Source organism: Parus major, chromosome 3 (assembly GCF_001522545.3).
Source record: "Parus major isolate Abel chromosome 3, Parus_major1.1, whole genome shotgun sequence".
Lineage (NCBI taxonomy): Eukaryota > Metazoa > Chordata > Aves > Passeriformes > Paridae > Parus > Parus major.
Window position 1 is genome coordinate 48,171,516 of NC_031770.1, and position 22,238 is coordinate 48,193,753.

Genomic DNA, 22,238 nt, shown 5'->3' on the forward strand with positions numbered 1-22,238 from the left:
GCTTTGTGTCATCTGCAAATTTGCTGCATCATTAATGAAGATATTAAGTAGCACTGGTAGATGTTAAATGTCACTGGGCAAGTCTGAATGTAAAGTCTCACATTCTTGGTTAATTTTACTTTGTAGGTAGCAAGGACTTCAGAAAACACTCAGAAGAAGCAATTGATTGATGCTAAAACTCAAACCAAAGAATCAAGAAACAGTGACGTAACATCTGAAAATGTCTTTAAAACTGCTTCACATGAGAATATCACCATGGAAGAACATGATTATTGTGCAACCAGTAAAAATAACAGGAAATCTGAAGCAGATCATGAGAACTCTGTAGAAGACAAAAATGTTAAACAAGAAACTGTGGTCTCAAAGTCTCCTGATTTTGATGGCAGCCTTATTGTCTCCAGTGATGTGAGCAGTCATTCTGATGTTGATGTTTCTAAAACTGCAGCTGTTGTCCAGCAGGAAATTCCAAAGGCCCAGTCCTCACTTTCCCAAGAACGTGCTGGCAGTAGCGTACAACATACCAGTTCTGTATTTCCATTTAATACCTCTGAATATCGTTTTGAATGCATCTGTGGTGAGCTCGGATTGGCTGACTACAAGGCTCGTGTGCAGTGCCTGAAATGTTACCTGTGGCAACATGCAGAATGTGTAAACTACAAAGAGGAGAACCTGAAGAGCAGACCCTTCTATTGTCCCCATTGCCTTGTGGCAATGAAACCAGTTCCCACAGGAGCAACTCTTATCATTTCTCCGAGTTCTATTTGTCACCAGTGGGTAGATGAGATCAACAGGCATGTAAGATCATCATCTCTTCGAGTTCTGGTAAGATTATATAGCTTCATACTCTGGAGTGTTATTTTATCTAGGCTCAGGGCTTCCTGCCTGATGTTCTGCATCACTCGAAGTTCAGAGGTCTTTGTCCTCTGTGTCAGAGTTCTACATTTCTTGCTGCTAGACCGATGCTTTGGCATTATGTCGTGCATTGGTGTCCCAGAAAGACAGTCTGCAATTAGTTCTTCATTTTTATTCCTGTTTTAGTTGGTCACTGGGAGATAAATCAGTAGTCTAGATTGTATAGCAACTGAAAGCAAATTTTTGACCAGTCGCAGCAACACGTGATTTCTGAGAGGGAAGGCTGTTTGACAGACTACCAAGGAACTTAAAAAGGCCTATGAGTGTTTTGAGTGTTGTCTCACTGTACACTTGCACTTCAGCAGTTCTCTGACTGTTGCTCCTTTTGTTCTCAATAAAAAATGCTTCTGTAGATAAAGCCTATAGTTTTGCATTTCTGGTTCTCAAGCTTTATAAAAGGAGTCTTGGGCATTGGTGTTTACTGCAAAGAATACTGTTACAACTTGGGCATTGTCTCTATAACATCTGCCAAACTTATTAGTATTTTTCTTATTTGGAGACCATGTATTGTCCTTTACTTGATTTCTAATAATGCTGTCGCTAGAATAAACCTAATTATACATAGACTAAAAATGGTTATACAGATTTTTTTAAGATACAATTATCACAGTATTCAAGAGTCTTTTATTACCAATGCAGCCAAGTTTTGTCCTTCATATTTTTAGCAGTCAAGAACCTTTGCAATGATCAAGAGCTTTGAAAATTGTCAGTCACTTGTATTTTGAACAAAGTAGTAGCAAATTGATATAACTTGATATTCAAGGATATATCTGGTATCTTTGGCTATTGCTCATAGTTACCCAATGTATAAATGAATTCTAGGCCTCTATGTTCACACTATTTGTGTGAGCAGCTCAAGTAGATTTAATGCAGGAACTAACAAATGTGTAAAATTTGCAAGGTTTTCCTAGGGCTCAGTCCGAGTTTAGTACCAGCTTTGATAAAAAAATATTGGAAATAGATTTACATGGTAATAATAAAATAGTTTAGATACTGAATGTCAGTACTTTAAACTGCATGACATCTTCCATTCTACAAGTTTGTTTTCATTTTCTTTTAACTGCCAGCTGTGAGACTTGTGTTCAGTGTTGCTCCAAAATGAAAATTCTGTGTTTTATTTTCTGCTAAGGTTAAATGAAAGTAGTGGAGATGTTTCAAAGAATCAGTTTCCCATGTTAACAGCTTTTGTATTGCATGTGATGTGTGTTTTTTACTCTTCAACTGCTTACAACCCATGGGAAATTCTAATGGTTTTATGTAATAGAACAAGAAATTAAAATTTATCACAGGTCTTGCTTTGTAGCAGACTGTCTTTTCCTGATGCTCTGAAAACAACCAAAACCTGGCCAAGTTATAAATCTCCAGAAAATCTATTCATAAATACTTGAAGAAATCCTTGGACTCTGGCAGCTGTTTATTTCTTCTTGGCTGCTTCAGAAAGCATGGTCTTTTGAGTTATTTTGTTTCTTTTTTCTTCCCCTTCCAAGCTCCCTTTCTCTCTTTTGTTTCATGTGCAATGACCTGGGTTGCTCTGTTGCCCCACTCTGGGGCTGAACAGAAAAAAATTATCTGCAGGTGTTTCTTTCAGTTGACAGAAACACTGTTGCCATATGCACAAATGTAGAGGCAGATTGTTACTGGGTGAAAAAGTAGGGTTTAGAGTGAAATTAACAGTGAAATAATGTGCTGATCATCAAGGGATAAAGAGCAGTTAATTTTAACTTCTGTATGTTTCTAGAGGGATTTGGCTTAACATTATGAAGGAGATAAGAAAAGTATTTCTGATAATAGAACAAATGTCAATATGAAAGTTTTCTGTTAGTGCACAGGGATTATTTTTTACCTAGGGTATTTTCTTTTCATCTCCTAAATCTCTGTAGGTAAAACTTTACTCACGGTGTTCTTTCTGGTTTTTTATATATTTCAATGCATATTTCTGTCTTTGCCTAATAATCCATTAAATTTTAGTGAGTAAAGTTTTCAGGAGAAAGGTAATGCATCTGCAGTAAAGGAGAGAAGAAGACTGAAAATGTAAAAGTAACTTGTTCTATACAACATTACAGAATACTTAGTCTTCAAACAACTGTTACCACAAATAACTGTTGTAGAAAATAATGAAGTCCCATGTCCTTTAAAGGAGGAAATATATGTTTTGCAAAGTCATAAAAAGTTATACATACAAATTTTGCATCCATGACTCTATTGTATTTATTATTAGGTTACTTAGATGAATTTCCCACCATACTATGATATTAATACGTGTTTTATAAACAGTTTATATGAGCAACACTGCTAAAAGCTTGCACATATTAAACTGTTCTGCTGTTTTGGCATTTTGATCGAAGTGTCCCTTACCTCCCTTCTTTGCTGTTGTGCTGTTGACTGTAAATCTCTGTAGGTGTATCAAGGTGTGAAGAAGCACGGCTTTCTGCAGCCTCACATGCTGGCAGAGCAGGAGGTGGTTATCACCACGTACGACGTCCTGCGCACCGAACTGAACTACGTAGACATTCCCCACAGTAACAGCGAGGATGGGCGCCGCTTCAGGAACCAGAAGCGCTACATGGCCATCCCCAGCCCCTTGGTGGCAGTGGAGTGGTGGAGGATCTGCCTCGATGAGGCACAAATGGTTGAATGCACTACTGCAAAGGTATGACATTCCTGGTCATGTATTCATTTAACTTGAAAATGTTTGGACAAGTTTATAATAAATAATAGAGTGGTCTTTCCTCTCCCCCTCTTAATGTTCAGAGTACACTCATGTAGTTTGTTCTTGTCCCCTGTTCTTTAGAAGTGAATTTTCTGTTGGAGATACTTATTATTATATGGTTCTCCTGTTGGAATTTTGGAAGACTGTGAAGTGTATCTAGCTCAAAAAATACTTAATCTATTCTGCCAGTTTAAAGAACTAGGTCATCACACTGTATATGGTGTTTGATAGTTTCAAACAAGACACTAGCTTGTTCAGTGATGTGGTTCAGAGGCATAGATATGTCCTTTGGGTCTAGAAGCTAAAATAGTTGTCAGTCTGTCTGCATACTCAAGGGATACAGTCTGCGGGGGGAATATTTTAATTAGTGTTTGTCCAGTCCTCATGCCCAAGACAGGAAGACAAAAATACTACTTATATAATGCTTTTCAGGCTTTAATGTTCAGTTGTTTTTTTTAAATTACAGTTTATTTTGCTATTTGTTTGCTCTCTGTGAACCCTTAATTTCAGCTGATTACTTGAAAGAGGACATAGCTTTTATCAGCTTTCAGTTACCTTCTAAAAAGATCAAAAATTTTATATGTTCTTATAATATATTGCACCAATGCTGCTTCTAGGTCTAAGGGTACATTCTGAAAAGATGTTCAGACTTCTCAAAAATAAGATCCACATGTTGTCAGACTGTTCCACTCTGTTTTTCCTTTCCTACCATTTGCTTTATATCCTTTCATTAGGCTGCTGAAATGGCACTCCGTTTGAGTGGAATCAATCGCTGGTGTGTTAGTGGCACTCCTGTGCAGCGAGGATTAGAAGGTGAGATTTTATGTAGCAGTGTAATCTGTGGGACTTCCTTATTCTGATAATTAGGTGGGGCTTTGAAGCATTTAAAATGTCTGCTAGTTTTGTTCTGAATTCATTAGGTACTCTGACTTTGTAAGCCATAAACTTTAAGTACGATAATAAAGCTGTCTATACATGTATCAATATAAAAATCGAAGAGCTGAAATTTTTTTGTCTCCCTGAGTTAGACAAATACTTTGGGGAGCAGAGAAGCTGTATGTCTAATGGCTGACTCAAGTCTATTCTTCAGTTTTCACTTGGGGAGTGGATAAATATTAACCCTTCTCTATTGCAGGTAGACATTAAGCAAAGCTGTATTTGCTTTTTGCATAGCTCTGTATGAACTACTGTAGGCATCCACTGCCATGGATATCAATTCTAAAAATTGTGCTAAAGCTTATGAAACTGTCTCTAGTCCTTATGTAAGGACTTAGAGAATTGAGATGTGTGGAGTAGCTGTATGTTAGCAGGTGACATTTATCTTGTCTTTTTGTGTGTGTGTGTGGTGCTCAGTTTCTGTAGACAGGCTTCAGAGACAGAATTAAAAAAAAGGGAGCTGACTAATAAGAGACAGAATAAGAAAAAGGGAGCTTTGTTTCCCTGTGTTCTCTGCTGCATTTTGGAATATCTGGTACTCATTGGGGCAATGCATTTGGAAGTGGATAAATCAATGTAAGCATTTATGGATTGTTGTTTGGATGCTATGTTGTAAAAATCAATATTTTAGATTAGTTCATTATGGAATTGTCAAATAAATTTATAAATACATGTAATAGTTTTGAGAATACATCATTAATAAAGCAAAGCTGTAGAAAGAAATTACTGATTTTAGTGTCGTGATGAACTCCTTCAAGGCTCTGTGTGTGAATGTTGATTTGATATATATCTGAAATGTCATGCAGTTGTTGTTGACAAACTCTCAGGCTGTACTAAGGCAGCCCCCATGACGTCAGGGATGAAAACTGCAGACTCATTTCAATCTGTGCCACTGCTGCTGTAATGCAGTGGGATAGAACCTCTGGGTAAAAAATTGCTTCTTCAATTGAAATGATTCTCAGGATTTTTCTTCCTCTGATCTGTGATGTATTTGGTGGATGTCTCAATGCTTTCAACTGAATACTGAATTATGATTAAGCTAACAGAATAAGAGGTGTAGCCATCAGACTTTCAAGAACTTTAAGCTATCATGACATATCTCTGTTTCTGCAGTATCCACGTGCAGCATTTAAATGTGTGCTTCTGTATTTTTCCATTAAGATTTAGACAGAAGTTTAAAGTCACTATATCCTTAAATTTCATTCCAAAAAGTGACAGGTTTCTGAATTAGACAGAATTAGCAAGATGTATTCTCTCAATTAGCAAGAAAACAATTAAAGTGTCTTCTGTTAATTTCTTCTGCTTTAGTAGAGAAGTGAAAATTCTTCTGAATTGCAGCCCCTTCTAGGATTGTGGGCAGCAGTTGGTGCACAGCAGGCTCTGAAGTAATGATGCTGAGCAATACTGGTTTAGAAAAACCTGGCAAACCCAGTTAACCATATGCAATAATGTGATTTCTGTCTCTTGCTTCTGCTCTGAATTGGTTTAAATTATTTGCTCTCTTCTTTGCTAAACTTGAAATTAGGAGTCTTATAAATAGCTATAGTGTCTCAAGTTGTGTGGAAATATAAAAACAAGCTAAAGGAGAGAACCCCCATCTTCCACCACCCAATCTCCTGCCTCAAATATTTTGCTGAGGGAGTGACTGGAAAACAAGTGCAAAGGATAAAGGAGATGGTTTATGCCTGATAGCCTTTGTATGACAGTTAATTTTTATTTTTTTTTGAGATATATTGCAAAGTGTTAAAACACAAATGCTTTCTTTTCTTGACAGATTTATATGGATTAGTCCTTTTTCTTGGAGTTGATCCTTACTGGGTCAAACATTGGTGGGACCAACTACTGTATCGACCTTACTGTAGGAAAAATCCCCGGCCTCTCTACAGTCTAATTGCGAAGATAATGTGGAGATCAGCAAAAAAGGATGTGATTGACCAAGTAAATAAAAATTCTGAGTTTTAGAATTCCTGAACACGATATATCAATAGTTTTATTTGCAAATTACTTATTTTCTTTTTTTAATTTCAGATTCAAATCCCCCCTCAGACAGAAAATATACACTGGCTTCACTTCTCTCCTGTGGAGAGACACTTCTATCATCGCCAGCACGAGGTGTGCTGCCAGGATGCATTGGCAAAACTCAGGAAGATTTCAGACTGGACCCTTAAGCTTAGCAGCCTAGATAGAAGGACTGTGACTTCTATTCTATACCCTCTGCTACGGCTGAGGCAGGCCTGCTGTCACCCACAAGCTGTTCGGGGAGAGTTCTTGCCACTACAGAAAAGGTGAATTTCTGTAATTTGTCAAATGGCCTACTTTATCCAAAGCAAAACTGTATGTCTCCAGCAGTGCAAGTTCTTGTACAGTCCTCAAATAAGCCTAATTTAAGTTTCTTTAGTTAAATTTGTGACTATGGCACACCAAGGTAATCTGACCTCAGAGGCTGAACAGGCCACAGTGGGGTCATTAGTGTAATTCTTGTGACAAAGAACATAGTACTGAAGGCATTTGATTCTCCAGTGGCATTCTAACCTTACTATGACTAGGTAACAGATTGAGTGTGAAACAAACCAGATTCTTTTTTTGTTTTGAAATAAGCCCACTGCTTTTTTGTTTCTTTTGTCTCATACAAAACTCATGTTTATGAATGGGAACAATGAAAGGACTGAATCAACAGTATGGAATAATTCTTTAGTTCAAAGAAAATGTTAATGTGAGGTTGAAGAATTTGTAAATGTAGATCCAAATTTGAAAGCTGTTCAAATGCTCTTTTATTTGCATGCTTTCAAGATCATCTTCCCCCACAAGTGCTCTGCAAGTACCAGTTTGGTCCCAGCTTTTGTTAGACCAGAAAAAAGGCATGTTGCCAGCCCTATTGTGAAATGTAGCTGCTATTTTTCAGTCAGTTAGTAGGAGGTTATGAAAGAACAGGCTGTTTCCATTCCAGACTCTGGGAGTGCTGTCTGTGTTTCTTTTTTAAGCTACAGGTAGGAAAGAACTTCAACTTTTAGCACTGCCAATGTTATTGTTACTGTTTCCTAGTCCATCCATTCTATTCAGTCTCTTTCAGTCCTTGTAAGAAATTTTGTGTCCTACTCTTGCTCTGCACCTGCAGTGCCTCAGCAGCTAAAGCTGACTTTGCACCTCCAGCAGAGACCAATAGGCACTGTGCTGTATCACTTACTGTAGCAGTCTGCTAATGTGGAAGCAAGGACTCAAACATAGGAGAAATCAGTACTCCCACCCATCATACAAGATTATTTCCATTAAAATGAGCCAGTGTAGTATAAATGTAATATGTGTAAACTAAGCAGAGTATGGTGGGAACAGCTTTGTACTGTGTTGATCTTGGTGGAGCAGTGCACAGTGACAGCTGCATAGTAACTGATAGAAAAATCAGCAGTGAAAATTGAATCTTTCTTAAAATCACATGTAAAAAAAAAAATCAACTCCCAGCACTGTTTACATACCTTTTTTTTGTGAAGCAAACTCGATTGCAGCAGTGGACATTCCTAGAATAGAGAGAAGATTTGGTTATATATATTTGCTTATATGTAGGAGAAGAATGAAGAAAATCTCTGTTTGGACCTTTGATCAATAAGAGAAATCTACTGAAGTTAGAAAGTTGATGTTGGAACATATAGATAAGAAACACGGGCCTGGAATAAATAATAAAAACCTGAGTTTGGAGCATATTCTGTTTTATAACAGATGACTTCTTTCCCCACCTGTGTAGTGAAGGCAGTAAAAAATGCTTTCAAAAGAGATTTTTTAAGGTTCTGCTAGTTTAACTGAGTAAAAAACCCTTCTCTTTGCCGTAATTGGTAGTCTCAGGCTGTGTATCAAATTTCATATTTTATAAGTATATCCTTCTGCTGTTACAATTTTTTTTATAACTGCTGATGGTTTTGAAAATAAAAGGTAAGTAGCATTGGTGGAAGTATCAGCATATGCAAGTGTTACATGTATTTACCATTGTGTTTGCAGAATTCAGTAATTATGAATAGAGATTATACTGACTTAAAACTGACTCTGGTGTAACAGTGTACTATAAAACAAAGAATCAGTTTCTGAAACTGGAACAGTGTTGCCAGGAAGGTAAAAAAAAGGCCTAGGCAAGGGTATCCTTCCAGCATAATTTGAGTGCAGTCTGTGCAAGATGGATTATGTCACCTCTTACTCTGTTCCACAGTGCTGAACACCAAATAGTAAATGCTTCTGAAGTGAATGAGGCTGAGGAGGAGGGTTTACAGTAGAGGGGATGGTGTCTGGTCTAACAGCAGCAATTGGTATTAGAAGTAGCCTCAGGTCAGCTGTTGTAGGCTGCTGCTGTTGTTTACTCTCCTGTCTCTTCATAGCAGTCCTCTGGTTCTTTAACCTGTGGCCTTACTCCAAGGTGTCTTTCAAGTTTCCTTCTTTCTTCCTCCTCATTTCTGTTCCTCTCTTTTCTCTCCATTTCTGGTATTTTTATCTTAATTCTCTTCTGGTGAAATTCCTCTCATAATTTGCAGATATGATAAGTGTAGAAAAGGAACTTTAGAATGGTTTTTGCTAGTCTTCTCTGTTCTCATTTCACACATTTGCTTCTTTACATTGACGCTTCATGTGTTTTGTGTTAAGATTGGTAGCAGAGGGTAGAAGTGTAGTCTGTCATAGCTGTTTTCATCTGAACAGCTTTTGACAAAATGAAATCTATTTTACTTGTTTCCAGTTCACCACTAGCAGAAAGAGAAAAATATTTTGCCCCATGAAGGATTATTTTACGAAGTTCAAATTTTCTTCTTGCTTATTTCTTTGTGTTCCAGGAGATGTCAACCTCTGGACACCCTCAAGTCAGGGTTAAAGTTCTTGCAGGAAGAAAATCTGACAGCTAGAGGTGTTTTATTAAGTAAAGAAATCTCAAAAAAACATCAGTATGTTGGATGCATGTAATGATCTGCTGTGCTGCTCAGCATGACCCTCTTGCCTCTCTAGTATTGTGATTTCGTTTCAAATTCAGGCCATTTGGTTTCCTTTTCAGCACCATGACCATGGAGGAACTCTTAGCATCTCTGCAAAAGAAATGTCGAACGGAGTGTGAAGAAGCTCACCGACAGCTGGTGTGTGCTCTTAATGGCTTAGCTGGTATCCATATCATTAAAGGTAAGACCAAAGGGCTGTAGTATATTCTTTACTCATTTCAGTACAGGAGTAAAGAATATGCTCCATCTCTGTGTACTGGGAGGTTAAAGGAAGTCATACTTGAATAATTGTACTTAACCTGTTTTTGTTTTATCAGTACTGTATTCTGGACTTTCCTTGTGCCCCCAGCCATGCAAACTGCTATGCTGACTGTGGATTCCTTTTGCTGCTCCTGCTAGACAGCTCTGTCAATGTTGAATTTTGTCTGAATTATAAGGGAAAACAAAGCTTTGAATGAGAAACAAAAATAATTACATGAATCTTGAGTGTCCCACAAAATAAAAATAAATTAAAATTACTCAGTTATGAATTTGTAAAAATGTCTCTTTTCCAAGTTTTTCTAAAGCTGACATGCTGTTTGAATTCTTTCAGCTCATGTCAAAGTCTTCCTTCAAGGAGAACAGGCAAACTGTTTTTTCTCTTACTTGCCTCGCAGAAAGACTATATTCAGATTCTTTAATCTGTAGTTAGTAGGCTTGAAATACTTTGTTAGAACTGCAGGCTGGAGATAAGCATTTCTCAAAGTTAAGTGCTTAAAAAGAGTTACATACAGATGTAATGCTTCTAAAATACACTAATAGCAAAAATTATGTGTGGCCTATTTCGAAAACCAGATTGATAAAAAACTTGTCTGATGAGAAACAAAGCAGGACAAAAGCAGCAGAGTTCTGGTCTGTAACTCCTCCCCTAGTATTGCCTTTGCACTCAAGTCTTCTTTATCAGAAAGGGGGAAGCACACCTGACATAAAAGTGAGGCCATGAATTCAGTCAGTATAATTGAAAACTTATAGGTTTAATTATTATTAGTCCAAATTTAATTACTACAGGCAAAGAAAAGAGTAACAATCACACTTGTTTCTAGTTCTTGTCCTGCTTTTATGCTCACCTTTCTACTTAGGCCCATCTTGACCCTGAGGTTGGTGGTTTCATAGATGTGGTGGCAGTGCAATTGCCTGTTGTCACTACTTTCATCAGGAGGAATAAGATGTTTATGCTGATGGTTTCTTCCTCACACAATAATCCAGTGAGGGTCATTTTTATGTTTGCTAGCACGTTTGCATCTTTCTTCATCAGTCTGCAGCTCCATGAAAACGCCAAATTTAGTGTACATGATGCCTTTTATGAATGTTACATACTCTTTCTTTGTTCTCTTTGTTGCCCCTAAAACCAGTTTTGTCCAGCTCTAAGTCTGCATTTCTTTGACTGTGGGTGAGTTGTTTATAGCCATGGCTTTCTTATTCACTGCTAAGCCTGTGCACCATCTCTTAGCATCCCATGGCTGTACTCTACACTGCATCCTATATCTTTACTTGTCAATAGCCTCTGCTATTGTTACTAGGCCTGTATTTCCCTACACTACATCATTGTGGTAGTTGTAAATATCTCATTCTACATGAAATAACTGCTTGTTACTGCTGCCTATATAAAGCTGTGTTTGTACCACACAAAGATAAACAAAGCTTGAAAAATATTCTAAAAATTAGCCATAGACACCTATGAATTACAGAAATTGCTATCACAGCGAAGCCAAGGAAAAGGTTCAGGCAGGTCAAGAAAAATTCAAGGGAGGCCTGACAAGCTTCAAGGTAGCAAATTCAGCACATACCTATGGGCTGGTTACTAGTAACTGCAATCCTATATCACAGGACTACACCCTTACAAATGCAACTCTTTCAATTTAAGAAGCAGCAAATCTTGTTGACATAGAATTGTTACACTTCCATATAGATAGGATGATGTTTTTTGTTTTACTCTGTTATCTGTCTTTATGCATTTCTTATCACTGTACTTCTCCATATTTTATGAGTCTCTAAGAGTATTATTGGCTAAGTAAATTTCCATCAGTTGAGAAAAGAAAATTTAAATGGGTTTATTTTTTCACTGCTTTTCCAAACACAACTTCAATTTTGTGTTTCTTTTTAATTGATATAAGTTTTTTTCCTGAGAAGTGATTGTGATGCTGGCAGCTTACATCAGTAGTTATGCTCCCTGCATGTACCTAATCATTTCTGCATTTCTGAAGTATAACACAACTTTTCATGGTTTTCACTAGGAGAGTGAATAATGCATTTGCAGTGCAAATTTAACAATGCATCGCTGCAGTGAGTTGTAGATGATTTTTTGAAGTGCAAATTGAGATTTTTTTTTATTTATGCAATCATGAATACATATTTTAAGATTAAGATATTTACAGGTCTTACAGTCACAAAAGATATTTAATTTGGAAACTGCATTAGTCTTTGTAGAATATCATAATCTGTCTTTTACCAGTTTTTTCTGGGGGGAGGCATGGAATGACTAGGAAAGAATTGCTTGAAGACAGGCGCTTACTATGCAGACTTTCTGAGAACATCTTAGTATGTTACAAGTAACATAACACTTGTAAGGTCATGGCTGCTTCTGTATTTAAAAACCAACACAATATGTGTTTTTGTTACTCTTCTTTAATTCAGGAGAATATGCATTGGCTGCGGAACTGTACAGAGAAGTACTAAGATCATCTGAAGAGCACAAAGAAAAGCTTAAAACAGATTCCTTGCAAGTGAGTGAGCATTAACATGTAAAGAGATGTAATTAAGAACTGGAATACTTTAGATTTAATTTAGCAGGGTCAGTCTTTTCTTCCTACCAGTGGTGTGCTGAATTACTCTTTCAGCCTGCTGTAATGATCACAATCTTTTTATCACAATCTTTAGATAGGAATCTGTCCTCTGTCCTGTGACCTTGTTGTTTTTTGTTTTTTTTTTTTTTTGACAAAAATAAAATAGCTGCTGTGTTTCTAAAACCCTGCCTGTGAGTTTTCTTGATGTTCCTGAAGCAGTGTATGATCTCCACCTGCTGTTCTGCAGTATAGTTAACAAGCTGAATTCCTAGTCTGCATGTGACTGTGATTGCTCACAGTACCAGTGTCATATTACATCCTGCAAATACAGAATGCAGGGTTTGCACTGAGAGTGATATTAATGTGCCAAATGATAGAGAATAATAAAATATTTGCACTGCAGAAGATAAAAGGGCATCAAAACGTGGAAAAGAACTGAAGTGCTTTTTTCTTCAGGCATTTGACTTCATGCCTTTTGAATACTATTCAAAAATATTAATATGTTTTCCTGGTAAAAAAATCATGATTCTTTCAGTAACATATTTATAGTTCTTCAAGAACTATCAGTTCTAAATTGACCAAAATTTTCTTCAGCGTAATAAGAGATTTAAAATGTTAGTGACACATAGAGAAGAGATAAGTTGTCTGTCAGTTTCTTTGCTTGCTTCTCTGAATAAATTATTGTTTGTGTTGCATGTGGTCGCTTGATGTCTCTGTTGTGCTTCTTTGATTCTTCTTTTCCTTTGTGACTTCCTGGTGGCTTTTTTCGCTTGGCATAGACATATTAGCATAAACTAGTTAAGCTGCTCATAGGTTGCTAATTAAATTGTTCTACTGGATTGTGCAATGCAATAAAGTTGTTTTGTTTTTTTTTTCCCTAATATTGCCTTAGTGTAATGAAATTTTACATCTGTTAAGTCTTCTCAGTTGTGTAGGATTAGCTCTCTGGGATAATGGCAAATAACTGCTGGCCAGTCCTTTTAAGTGGCTGAGATAGTAATAGGGCAGAGGTGAAGAGGATCCAGGATGTGAGAAAGGCAGATTTATGATAGTGGAGGTTATTTGTATGAGTTTCTAGGAGCTGTGCAGGATGCATAATATTATTGGTCTGGTTTGAGAAATAAAGGGTTAAGCCAGAGAAGAGGAGCAGAGTTTCCTTATATTAATAATCAAATATGTTTTCCCTAAAAGTATACCAAAAGGTCATGCATTTCTCAGTATCTTTTATTTCAGAGAAATGAAAAGTATGAAAAATTATTACAGCTCTTGGCATCTGGTATTTTCCTTACACTTTATTTTGCTTTACATAGTCTAAATTAATTTTTTCCTCAGAGTATTCTAAGACATTTACCAAAGAAAGTGCTCTGAGATAAATAATTTGTTTTCCATAATAGTCAAGGGCTGTTTTAATTAGGAGGGTGACTATGGTATAGGATCTGATGACCTAGTATGACACTTGCCTGCTGATTTGCTTTTGAGATGTTAAAGAAGGTTTTTTGAATATTTCATTTGCTATCCCAGTAAAATGTGGATAGGAATCTTTCTTTTCTTTATAAGATGCTTCCAGAGTAGCAGAGAAAGACAAAACAGATTTTAAATGCATGCTAATTTCTTGCCGTAAGCTTTCATTGCTGTTCAGGCTTTTTCCTGCCAAGGATGTTGCAATGGATTTATTTCATGATTGCTCCTGACTCTGTCTATATTTAGAGACTTCATTCTACACATAATTTAATGGAATTGTTGGCAAAGCACCCAGGAATTCCCCCAACTTTGCGTGATAGCCGACTCGCAGAAGAGGTAAATATATTTTGTTTTTACCTAAATATTGAAGAGTGTATTTTTATTTTTTGTCTCCTCAGCATTTTATCTAACTGAAGAAACAACAATTCTTTTCATTTCAAAAGAAATAGCTTTTTAGTTAACTACATACATTTCCCTTAAACTTAGTAAAATCAAGAGCTGTTCGCTCTGTGATGAGAGCAGAAATGTCCAATACAGTATTGCTGTTCTCAATGCTGGTGGCTTCTGATATATTGTGAGTGTCTTTTACAGAAATTTTAATAATTTTTACCTCTGAAATGCTGTTTCCCCATCCCCATATTCTGTGGAAATAAATTACACAGATGTTACTGATAAAGAATGTGTCATCCTGAATTCTTCTGAGTCCTTTATTTTCTCACATTTTCTTTAGCTTTCCTCCTTTTTAACTTAAAATAGTCAGAGTTTTCTGTAGGTAAAGTTTATTTTAATTTGGCCAGATAAACAAATCACTGTATATCACTTTCTGTATGCATAATCTTAACTATATCCTTAATCCTGACTGGGGAAGTATCTGGCAAAATAGCTGGGATTACTCTTGGTCACTGGTTATTTGCAGTGGGCATAAGGACAACATTTCCAAAAGAATGTAATTACTGTTTGGGCTGAAAGGGACCTTGAGATGTCTCTAGCTGAACTTCCCCCTCAGAGCATGGTCAACATGAATTCCAGGAATCCCAGGGCATTATCCAACTGGCCTTTTAAAACCTCCAAGGGAAGAGATTTCACAACTTAACTGTTCCAGTACTTCATATATCTCATAGTAGGGAAGTTCTCTGTGATTTTTTTTTTTTCTTTCCTGTTTCAATTTATAGCCATTGTCCCTTGTACTTCAGTAAAATGCCTGGGCTCCTAATCTTGGTGATTGCCTTCTGCCAGCTGGGAAGCTGTTCTTAAGTAATCTCTAAGCCTCTCTTCCTCATGCTGCACAGGCCCAGTTCTTCCAGCCTCTCTTGTTTTATGTTTGATGAATATCTGTCTTACTATTTGGCTATCTTCTGATATCTTATAGTTTTTATGCAAATTCTATGTAAGCGTAGCACTTTTTTTCTATTTTAATGAGCCTTGTTCTCTTAAATATATAAAGTTTGTACCTGCCTTATAGGAGTTCTATAGAAGTACTGCCTCTTTTTTATTGACCTGTAATTCTAGTAGTTTTTAAATACTACATTATCCTGGCATGATTGTAAAGAAAGCTATTAGAAAATTTGTTTTATTTATAAATGTGATGCAGAGGTGGTTTTTCATAGCTACCTTTTGCCAGTAGCTCTTCTAAGTACCCAAGAGTCCTTCCTGTCCACTCCAGGTAAACTGGGCTCTGTAACAACAATATACTATCTTAGTAGTAGTTTACAAAAAAAGACTTAAACATACACTAAAGTACACAAAATAAATGTATGTGGTGAAATCAGGATGTAACAGTGCAAGATACATGTTACTTTTGTTTATCAGTTTTTAAAATATAAAATAAACTGGTACCGCTTTTATAGTGGTGGCACTTGCATGCCAAGAGGGGTTTCACTGTTGGAATTTCTCTGAAAAATATTATATCTGATGCATTTAATGAAATTTAAGCCCTTCTTGTTATTTTATGAGTAAGTTTTATATGTAGGTAAGTTCAATTATCCTGTTCTTAGACTGTTTTGGGATCTTTTTTATTGTTTGCTTATTCAACACTGTATAATCCTGAGTTATATTCCAGTTCCCTTTTGTAATGCATTGTATTCCCATGTTGTTGTTTGGGCTTACCCAAAAGCCAAGTTGTACTGTTAACATCTTTATAGTGATTTGTCTTCTCAAACACTTTTCTTGGCTTACTAGTAAATGCTGGATTCTAGAGGAAAAAAAAATTGCTAAATATTGCTCACAAATGAAGGTGGGTAGCACATAGATAGGTAACCATTTAAAAACACTGTGGTAGCTGCAGCATCCCCCACAGATATGATTTGTGCATAGTTTAAGCTCCTGTTTCTACACAGGCAGAACAACTTCGACAGCACTATATGAGCAAATCCAACGCAGAAGTTGCAGAAGCCCATCAGGCCTTACAACCAGTTCTTCAGACCATTCGGGAACTTCAGAGAAAGGCAGGTACCTCTTAAATGTTTTGTCTCTGACTTTTGGCATTTGTAAAGAATAGTATTTTCATCTGTTTATCCAGAACTCTAGCTGTTTATCTTCTTTCACCTGTTAAAAATACAAGGTCACTTCAGTGTTGCTCTGTTAATTTCACAGGGAACATTGCTTTCTCTGATTAAATGATCTTTTCATCTCTTTTTGAGAGAGTGAGAAGGAAGAAACTTTGAGATCACAGTATCTCTGTGTGGCTGATTTGTGTAGATGGCCTTGGTGAATCTGACTCTACTGAAGGAATATAAAGGTGTGGAGAATGTAAACAGTTTCTTATCATGTGTTTACACATCAACACAAGATGGGATATTTTTAATCACACACTCATCCTCCACTTTTCATGGAATTAGCCAGTCTGTGTTTGACCATGGCCTAAAGAGCAGTGTATGCCTCTGCTGCAGTGAGTAGATTGGTTTCCTGTTGAATGTTCAAGGATAAATCTATTGTTTGTCATACAGATACATTCAGGTTCTCCTTGGTGGTTGGATGTCATCCAGACAGCAATACAGTATGCCATCGATGAGGAGCTTGTTCAACGTGTGCAAAACGAAATAACCTGCAACTACAAACAGCAGACCAGTAAACTCTCCATGGCAGAGAAGTAAGAGAGTAACTGAAATACCTTGTACACACCTATTCATTAAACCTATTCAGGTCTTCTTCCTGGTTTGTGCTAGCAGTTGCAATTAGATAGCAGATGTTTTTGCTTCAGAGTATCTGGACTGCAATTGTTTCAATACCAGCCTCTGAAAAAGTGCAACTAGATAGAAGACTTGGAAAGAAAAGCAGGAAAATTAGTGTTTTCTCTTAGATAAGCATTCTTTGAAATGTTCTTCTGTATTATCTACTGTGGTTTTACAGTCCTCTATACTCGTGAAACTTCTGAGTAAGAAAAATTTAAAGTTTAGTTCATTAAAATTGAATTACCTGTAAAATAAATGGGCTGGTTTAAATGGAAAGTAGAAAGACAATATCAAAAAGTCCTTGTGTAACACCATAAAGTAGTATCACTGTTTTTCTGAGCATAGAATTTGAGGTTGGTTTCATGTTCAAGACAGCAGTACACCACTTGTTTTTGGGTTCAATTACACAGTAATGAATTCAGAAGGAACATTCAGAGATCACTTAAATCAACCCCCATCTTAAGATCCAGACCCATGCTTGTTCAATCCAGTGAAGTTGCACAGGGATTTGACCTGTTAAGTATGTCTAAGGAGGGAGATTCAGTAATCTGTATGTGAAGCCTGTTCCAGTATTTGGCCCACTTGGTGGAAAAAAATAAAATAAAATTCTTTTACCTAATTAATATTTCCTGTATTTCATCTTGTGTACATTGTCTCTTGTTCTTTTGTCCAGTGCCTTTGACAAAAGTTTGACTTGGTCTTCTCTGTACCTTCCAGTTATATAAATACAGAAAGCAATAAGGTCTCCCCTAAATTTCAGGATTGAATAGACCGTTTTCTCCTGACCTTCTCTTGTACATTCTGGATGAAGGTCTGTAAATTCATCACAGAAAAGAGAGACATAGGAAGGACAGTGCTTTGATAGTTTAACTTCAGGCCATTTTCTCAGACACATGAACTTATTCTCTTAAAGACAGACTTTCTGAATCATGTTTTAGTCAAATTATTTTTTATTATATTTATGGTATATTTAAATATATGTATATAAATGTATATACATCTGTGTACAACTTTATAAAACATGTATCTGTAAATTTAAGTACTTAATATACACACATATTTTAATTCCATATGTAAAGATGTGTCCTCCACTCTGACTACTCTGCCATCGTGATTCAAAAAGGTTGAAATTTCTTCTTAATGGAAGTAAATGTATTTTTTATTTTCAGTACTTAACCTAATTCTATTGAATAATCTAAATAAAGATACAAAAACTTAGCCTCTTTTTTTTCTTCAGCACAAGAGGAAATGGGCACAAAGTGAAACACAAGATGTTCCTTCTGAACATCAGGGAACACTTTTTTACTGTGAGGGTGACTGAGCACTGGAACAAGTAGCCCAGAAAGGTTGTGGGGGTGTCCATCCTTGAGATACTCAGAAGTTGTCTGGGCATGGTCCTGGGCAACCAGCTCTAGGGTGACCCTGCCTGAGGAGAGCATTTGAGCAAGACAGCACCCCATGGCCCCTTTTAACCTCAACCAGTCTGTGAGTCTGGATATAAACGTTTCATGGCTACTTGAGAATTATAGCATCACATTCTGGTCAAAATAAATATGAGTAAAGGACTGTTTGCATGTTCATGCAAAACTTTTATGCCTGTGCATCCATCTGTATTTGTTTGTGTCACACTGATTGTTTTTTTTTTTCCCTCAATTGAAATTAGGTATTTAGAAAATATTATCTTAAACTGCAGCTTATAGATTGTATAGATTCAGAAAAACTATCTGTGACTAAACTTTCTTTTATAACACATGGTTAAAACTTACTTCCTTTTTAATTCATTTTAGCATATGAGATAAAACTTAGAAAACAGTGGCTTATCAAGTGTTACTGGTCAGTGGTGGAAGCAACAAGTACTCTTAGTTGAGTACTGGATATGATTAATCCATAGTATAGTGAGGGAGATTTTTATAAAGCTGGTGTTACTTGGCAGCAGGTAATATTAACACCAGACTTGTGGTTGCAATTTACATTTATTTTCAGACTACCTGGTTAGGCAAACTTTGTGTACATTATTTTAAAATGCACGTTACTGAGGTAGGTCATATTGAATGCCAAGCTTTAGTAGTGTTAAACCTGTATTTTGCTCTCTGCAATGTCCAAAATGGTTGTTTTGGATCAAACTTTCCATAGGGTGTGGAACCACATCTTGTACATCAATGTCAGACCTTGTAGGAATGATGCACTTTCTTTCAGCAAGACTTCCGCTCTCAGGAATAACACAATGTGGGAAGTGCTTAACTTCTGTTCATGTTTGTGTTTGTTACCTCAACACTCCTCCTATCACAAGAGACACCTAGGTTTTAGGAAACTAGTTTAATGTTATGTCCATTTAATTAATTTAACTTTGAAACCTGACTTCCTGAATGAAGTGTATTTTTGTGATGGGTGCATATGTCTGCTGTGAATTGCACAGGTTCCTTGAAAATCATTTTCTTGGCCAGCAGACACAAGAAAGACTTTAAGTATGTGCAGTGTTACCTTTAGTAGATCTGCATTGTGGACCAGAATATTGCAGGTTGGTGTTCACTACTAGTATTTGGCCACACCTCTCATGTCTTGAAAAGAGTCTTTCTGTTTTAAAAATACCAGGCATCAGCTCCTGGGATACACTGGAGTGATTTCTGACAGCTCTGCACGTAGCAGGAGTAAGCACTTCCTTGTGATACTAACTTTGTACGTTATCCTACATTAGCTACTTCTACTTTAAAATACTGAATCAAGTTTGGATTTGATGTCTTGGTGCGCAGTAATTTCCCTTTTTCTTTAAATCAGATTCCGTGACTGCAGAGGCCTTCAATACCTACTCACAACCCAGCTGGATGAAGTGAAGAAGTTCCAGAAGATTGTAAGGGAAGCAGTGAAAAACTTAGAAGGGCCTCCTTCTAAGCAGGTTATAGAGGCTGCCACTATCTGCCATTTACGACCTGTTAGACTGCCACTTAACAAGTAGGTGTTGAAAACAGAAAATAAACCTTAGATGTGTGAAACCAAATTTTCCTTTATTTGAAATAACATACTAAAGTCTTTATTATGTACTCAGGAGTTATATGCACACAGGTATCACAGATCAATTTGTTAGAATCATGACCTTTGGTTTTATTTTTATAAAATCTTCTAGTGTCAGCTATATTAGTGTACATATGGCTGTTACTTTGTTCTTTTTTAAGAGTTTTGTGTAGTTTCATATGCTGGAATAAGGGCTTATGATAATTTGGTTTCTGATTAAATTCTGAGTGCATCTATTTCCAATTTTTTGTATTGCAGCTGTGTCTTTTGTAAGGCTGACGAATTATTCACAGAATATGAGTCAAAGCTTTTTATGCATAGGTAAGTTCATAGCTTTAGAAATTTCTCACTGTTAGAAAAAGTGAAAGTTGGATTGGTTTATGTTTTCTGGAACAAGTTTATGACCAAATGGCAGTGACTTCTTGCTAATGGCTTTGATAGCAGTTATATTTGGTTTAATTTTCTATGTATATTTCATCTGAAGAAATGGTGTCCAAGGAATGAATACATGCCACTTTCTCTCAAGCCACTATGATATGACCATGCATTTGAAATGAAATGGTGGCGTGTTCAGAAAGCGTGTGTATAACTAGAAGGATGCTAATTTAACACATACTCCTATTTGTGCCAATATTTATTTGCAGTCCAGCTGCAAGTGGTATAATACCACCCTCATTCAATGTTATGATGAGAGAAGACATCTCACACAGGATGAAGCTGATAGAAGGGTGACACCAGCACGGGGTGTCAGAGAAGAGTGCCTAGCAGGCAGTACTGAGAGACATAGATTACAGCTCTCTGCATGCTTTCTCTTGGACTTCTCTCTCATATCCCTCACAGTGTCAAAATTGGATTGAAAAGTCTTGAGGCTACTGAGAAAACATTTTGAGTAGTCTTTACCAGTGGGAGTTCTGTTGCTTCATGACTGCTTGAATCAGAAAGAATTGATGTATTTCTAAATTAGCTTTATTTGTCAAGGAGAGAAATGGGCAGCTGTGCTGTTCTTTCACAGTGCAATACACAGCAAATTTTGCATCAGAGCTTAACTGTAATTCTTGCTTATATAAAAAGTCCAAATTTAATTTTTTTTAATGAATGTGACATTAATAACTACTGAAAGATGATTTAGGTGTGTAAGCCTTTACAAAAGCTATTGATGATTTTGAGCTGACAAAATGGCCTGAGGATTGGTACCAAGGTCATTGTGTTCAAAGCAGGCTTTTGATTAGGTAATAAAACAGCTTTTCATATTTGCTTGGTTTGCATTATTCTTTGATCATATATAAGAAGGCTGAAATAGGTGATGAGTAAGTACAGATGGATGTGAAAGTACAAAATCCATGCTAAGTGCTGTGTTTGGTTTGTTTTGAAGTGTTAAAGGCCAAATGGCAATATTTGAGGAGATGATAGAAGACCAAGAAGGGCTTGTCGATGACCGCTTGCCCACCACAAGCAGAGGGCTCTGGGCAACCAGTGAAACTGAGCGTGCCTTGAAAGCTCTTCTCTCCTTTGCCAAAGCTCACCGAATGGATGCTAGGCTAACTGAAGAAGGGAGTGTATTCCTGGAACTCTTTGAAGCATGGAAAAAGGAATATAAGGTACAGTAAATTACATGGTGATCAAACAGCTATGTGCTCCATTTAATTTGTTATAAACAAATTGCAGCTGAATATTAGCACATCTAAGTCATATTCCTGAAATTAAGCTTTGCCTACACCAACCTTTTCCATAGTACTTATTACAGGATTTGATTTTAAATGATTTATATATGATTTAAGAGTTTCTAAAAGCTATACTGGCTACTAATCAAATTTCTAAGCAATGTAGCTGCATCTATTAAGGCAGTATGAAGATATAATTGTGTTCATCTGTTTACTTAAATCAGAATGTAGCAAGACTCAGGAAATCCAACACTTGTTCATTCTGTAATTCAGTTTACCTTCAGTCTTGTGAAGAAGGAGCACAATTTTTCCATGTGCCTTTCAGGACTAAAAACTAAAGATGGGGCTAATATGCCAGTGAGAATGAAGACAATGATTCCATCTTGAAATGTGACTTGGAAATACTGATTCACTGGTCTGTACTACTCTTAATATACACTGAATTACAGAGATGATATCCTGTGAAATAACTCTTTTTTATTCAGCAGGGTTTTTTTTTTTGTTGTTTTGCAAGGCTTTTTGCTTCTGAATTTTTAGTTGCATTAATTACTGTAATACTAGTAGTTGTAGAAGAAATGAGAGACAGCTATTTATGG

General features: G+C 36.6%; 1 protein-coding gene across 6 annotated transcripts in view; it reads left to right on the forward strand.

The window, feature by feature from the left end:
- The window catches only part of SHPRH (SNF2 histone linker PHD RING helicase), a 61,589-nt gene that overhangs the window by 14,215 nt on the left and 25,136 nt on the right, over positions 1 to 22,238 (forward strand). For all 6 annotated transcript variants that reach the window (XM_015621523.2, XM_033512692.1, XM_033512693.1 and 3 more), the window contains 13 exons: positions 127 to 822; positions 3,311 to 3,562; positions 4,357 to 4,435; positions 6,333 to 6,496; positions 6,587 to 6,843; positions 9,579 to 9,700; positions 12,193 to 12,281; positions 14,049 to 14,138; positions 16,139 to 16,246; positions 16,748 to 16,890; positions 19,748 to 19,921; positions 20,240 to 20,302; positions 21,354 to 21,579. In XM_015621523.2, the coding sequence (XP_015477009.1) occupies positions 127 to 822; positions 3,311 to 3,562; positions 4,357 to 4,435; positions 6,333 to 6,496; positions 6,587 to 6,843; positions 9,579 to 9,700; positions 12,193 to 12,281; positions 14,049 to 14,138; positions 16,139 to 16,246; positions 16,748 to 16,890; positions 19,748 to 19,921; positions 20,240 to 20,302; positions 21,354 to 21,579 (2,463 nt within the window). The remainder of the gene's footprint in view (positions 1 to 126; positions 823 to 3,310; positions 3,563 to 4,356; positions 4,436 to 6,332; positions 6,497 to 6,586; positions 6,844 to 9,578; positions 9,701 to 12,192; positions 12,282 to 14,048; positions 14,139 to 16,138; positions 16,247 to 16,747; positions 16,891 to 19,747; positions 19,922 to 20,239; positions 20,303 to 21,353; positions 21,580 to 22,238) is intronic.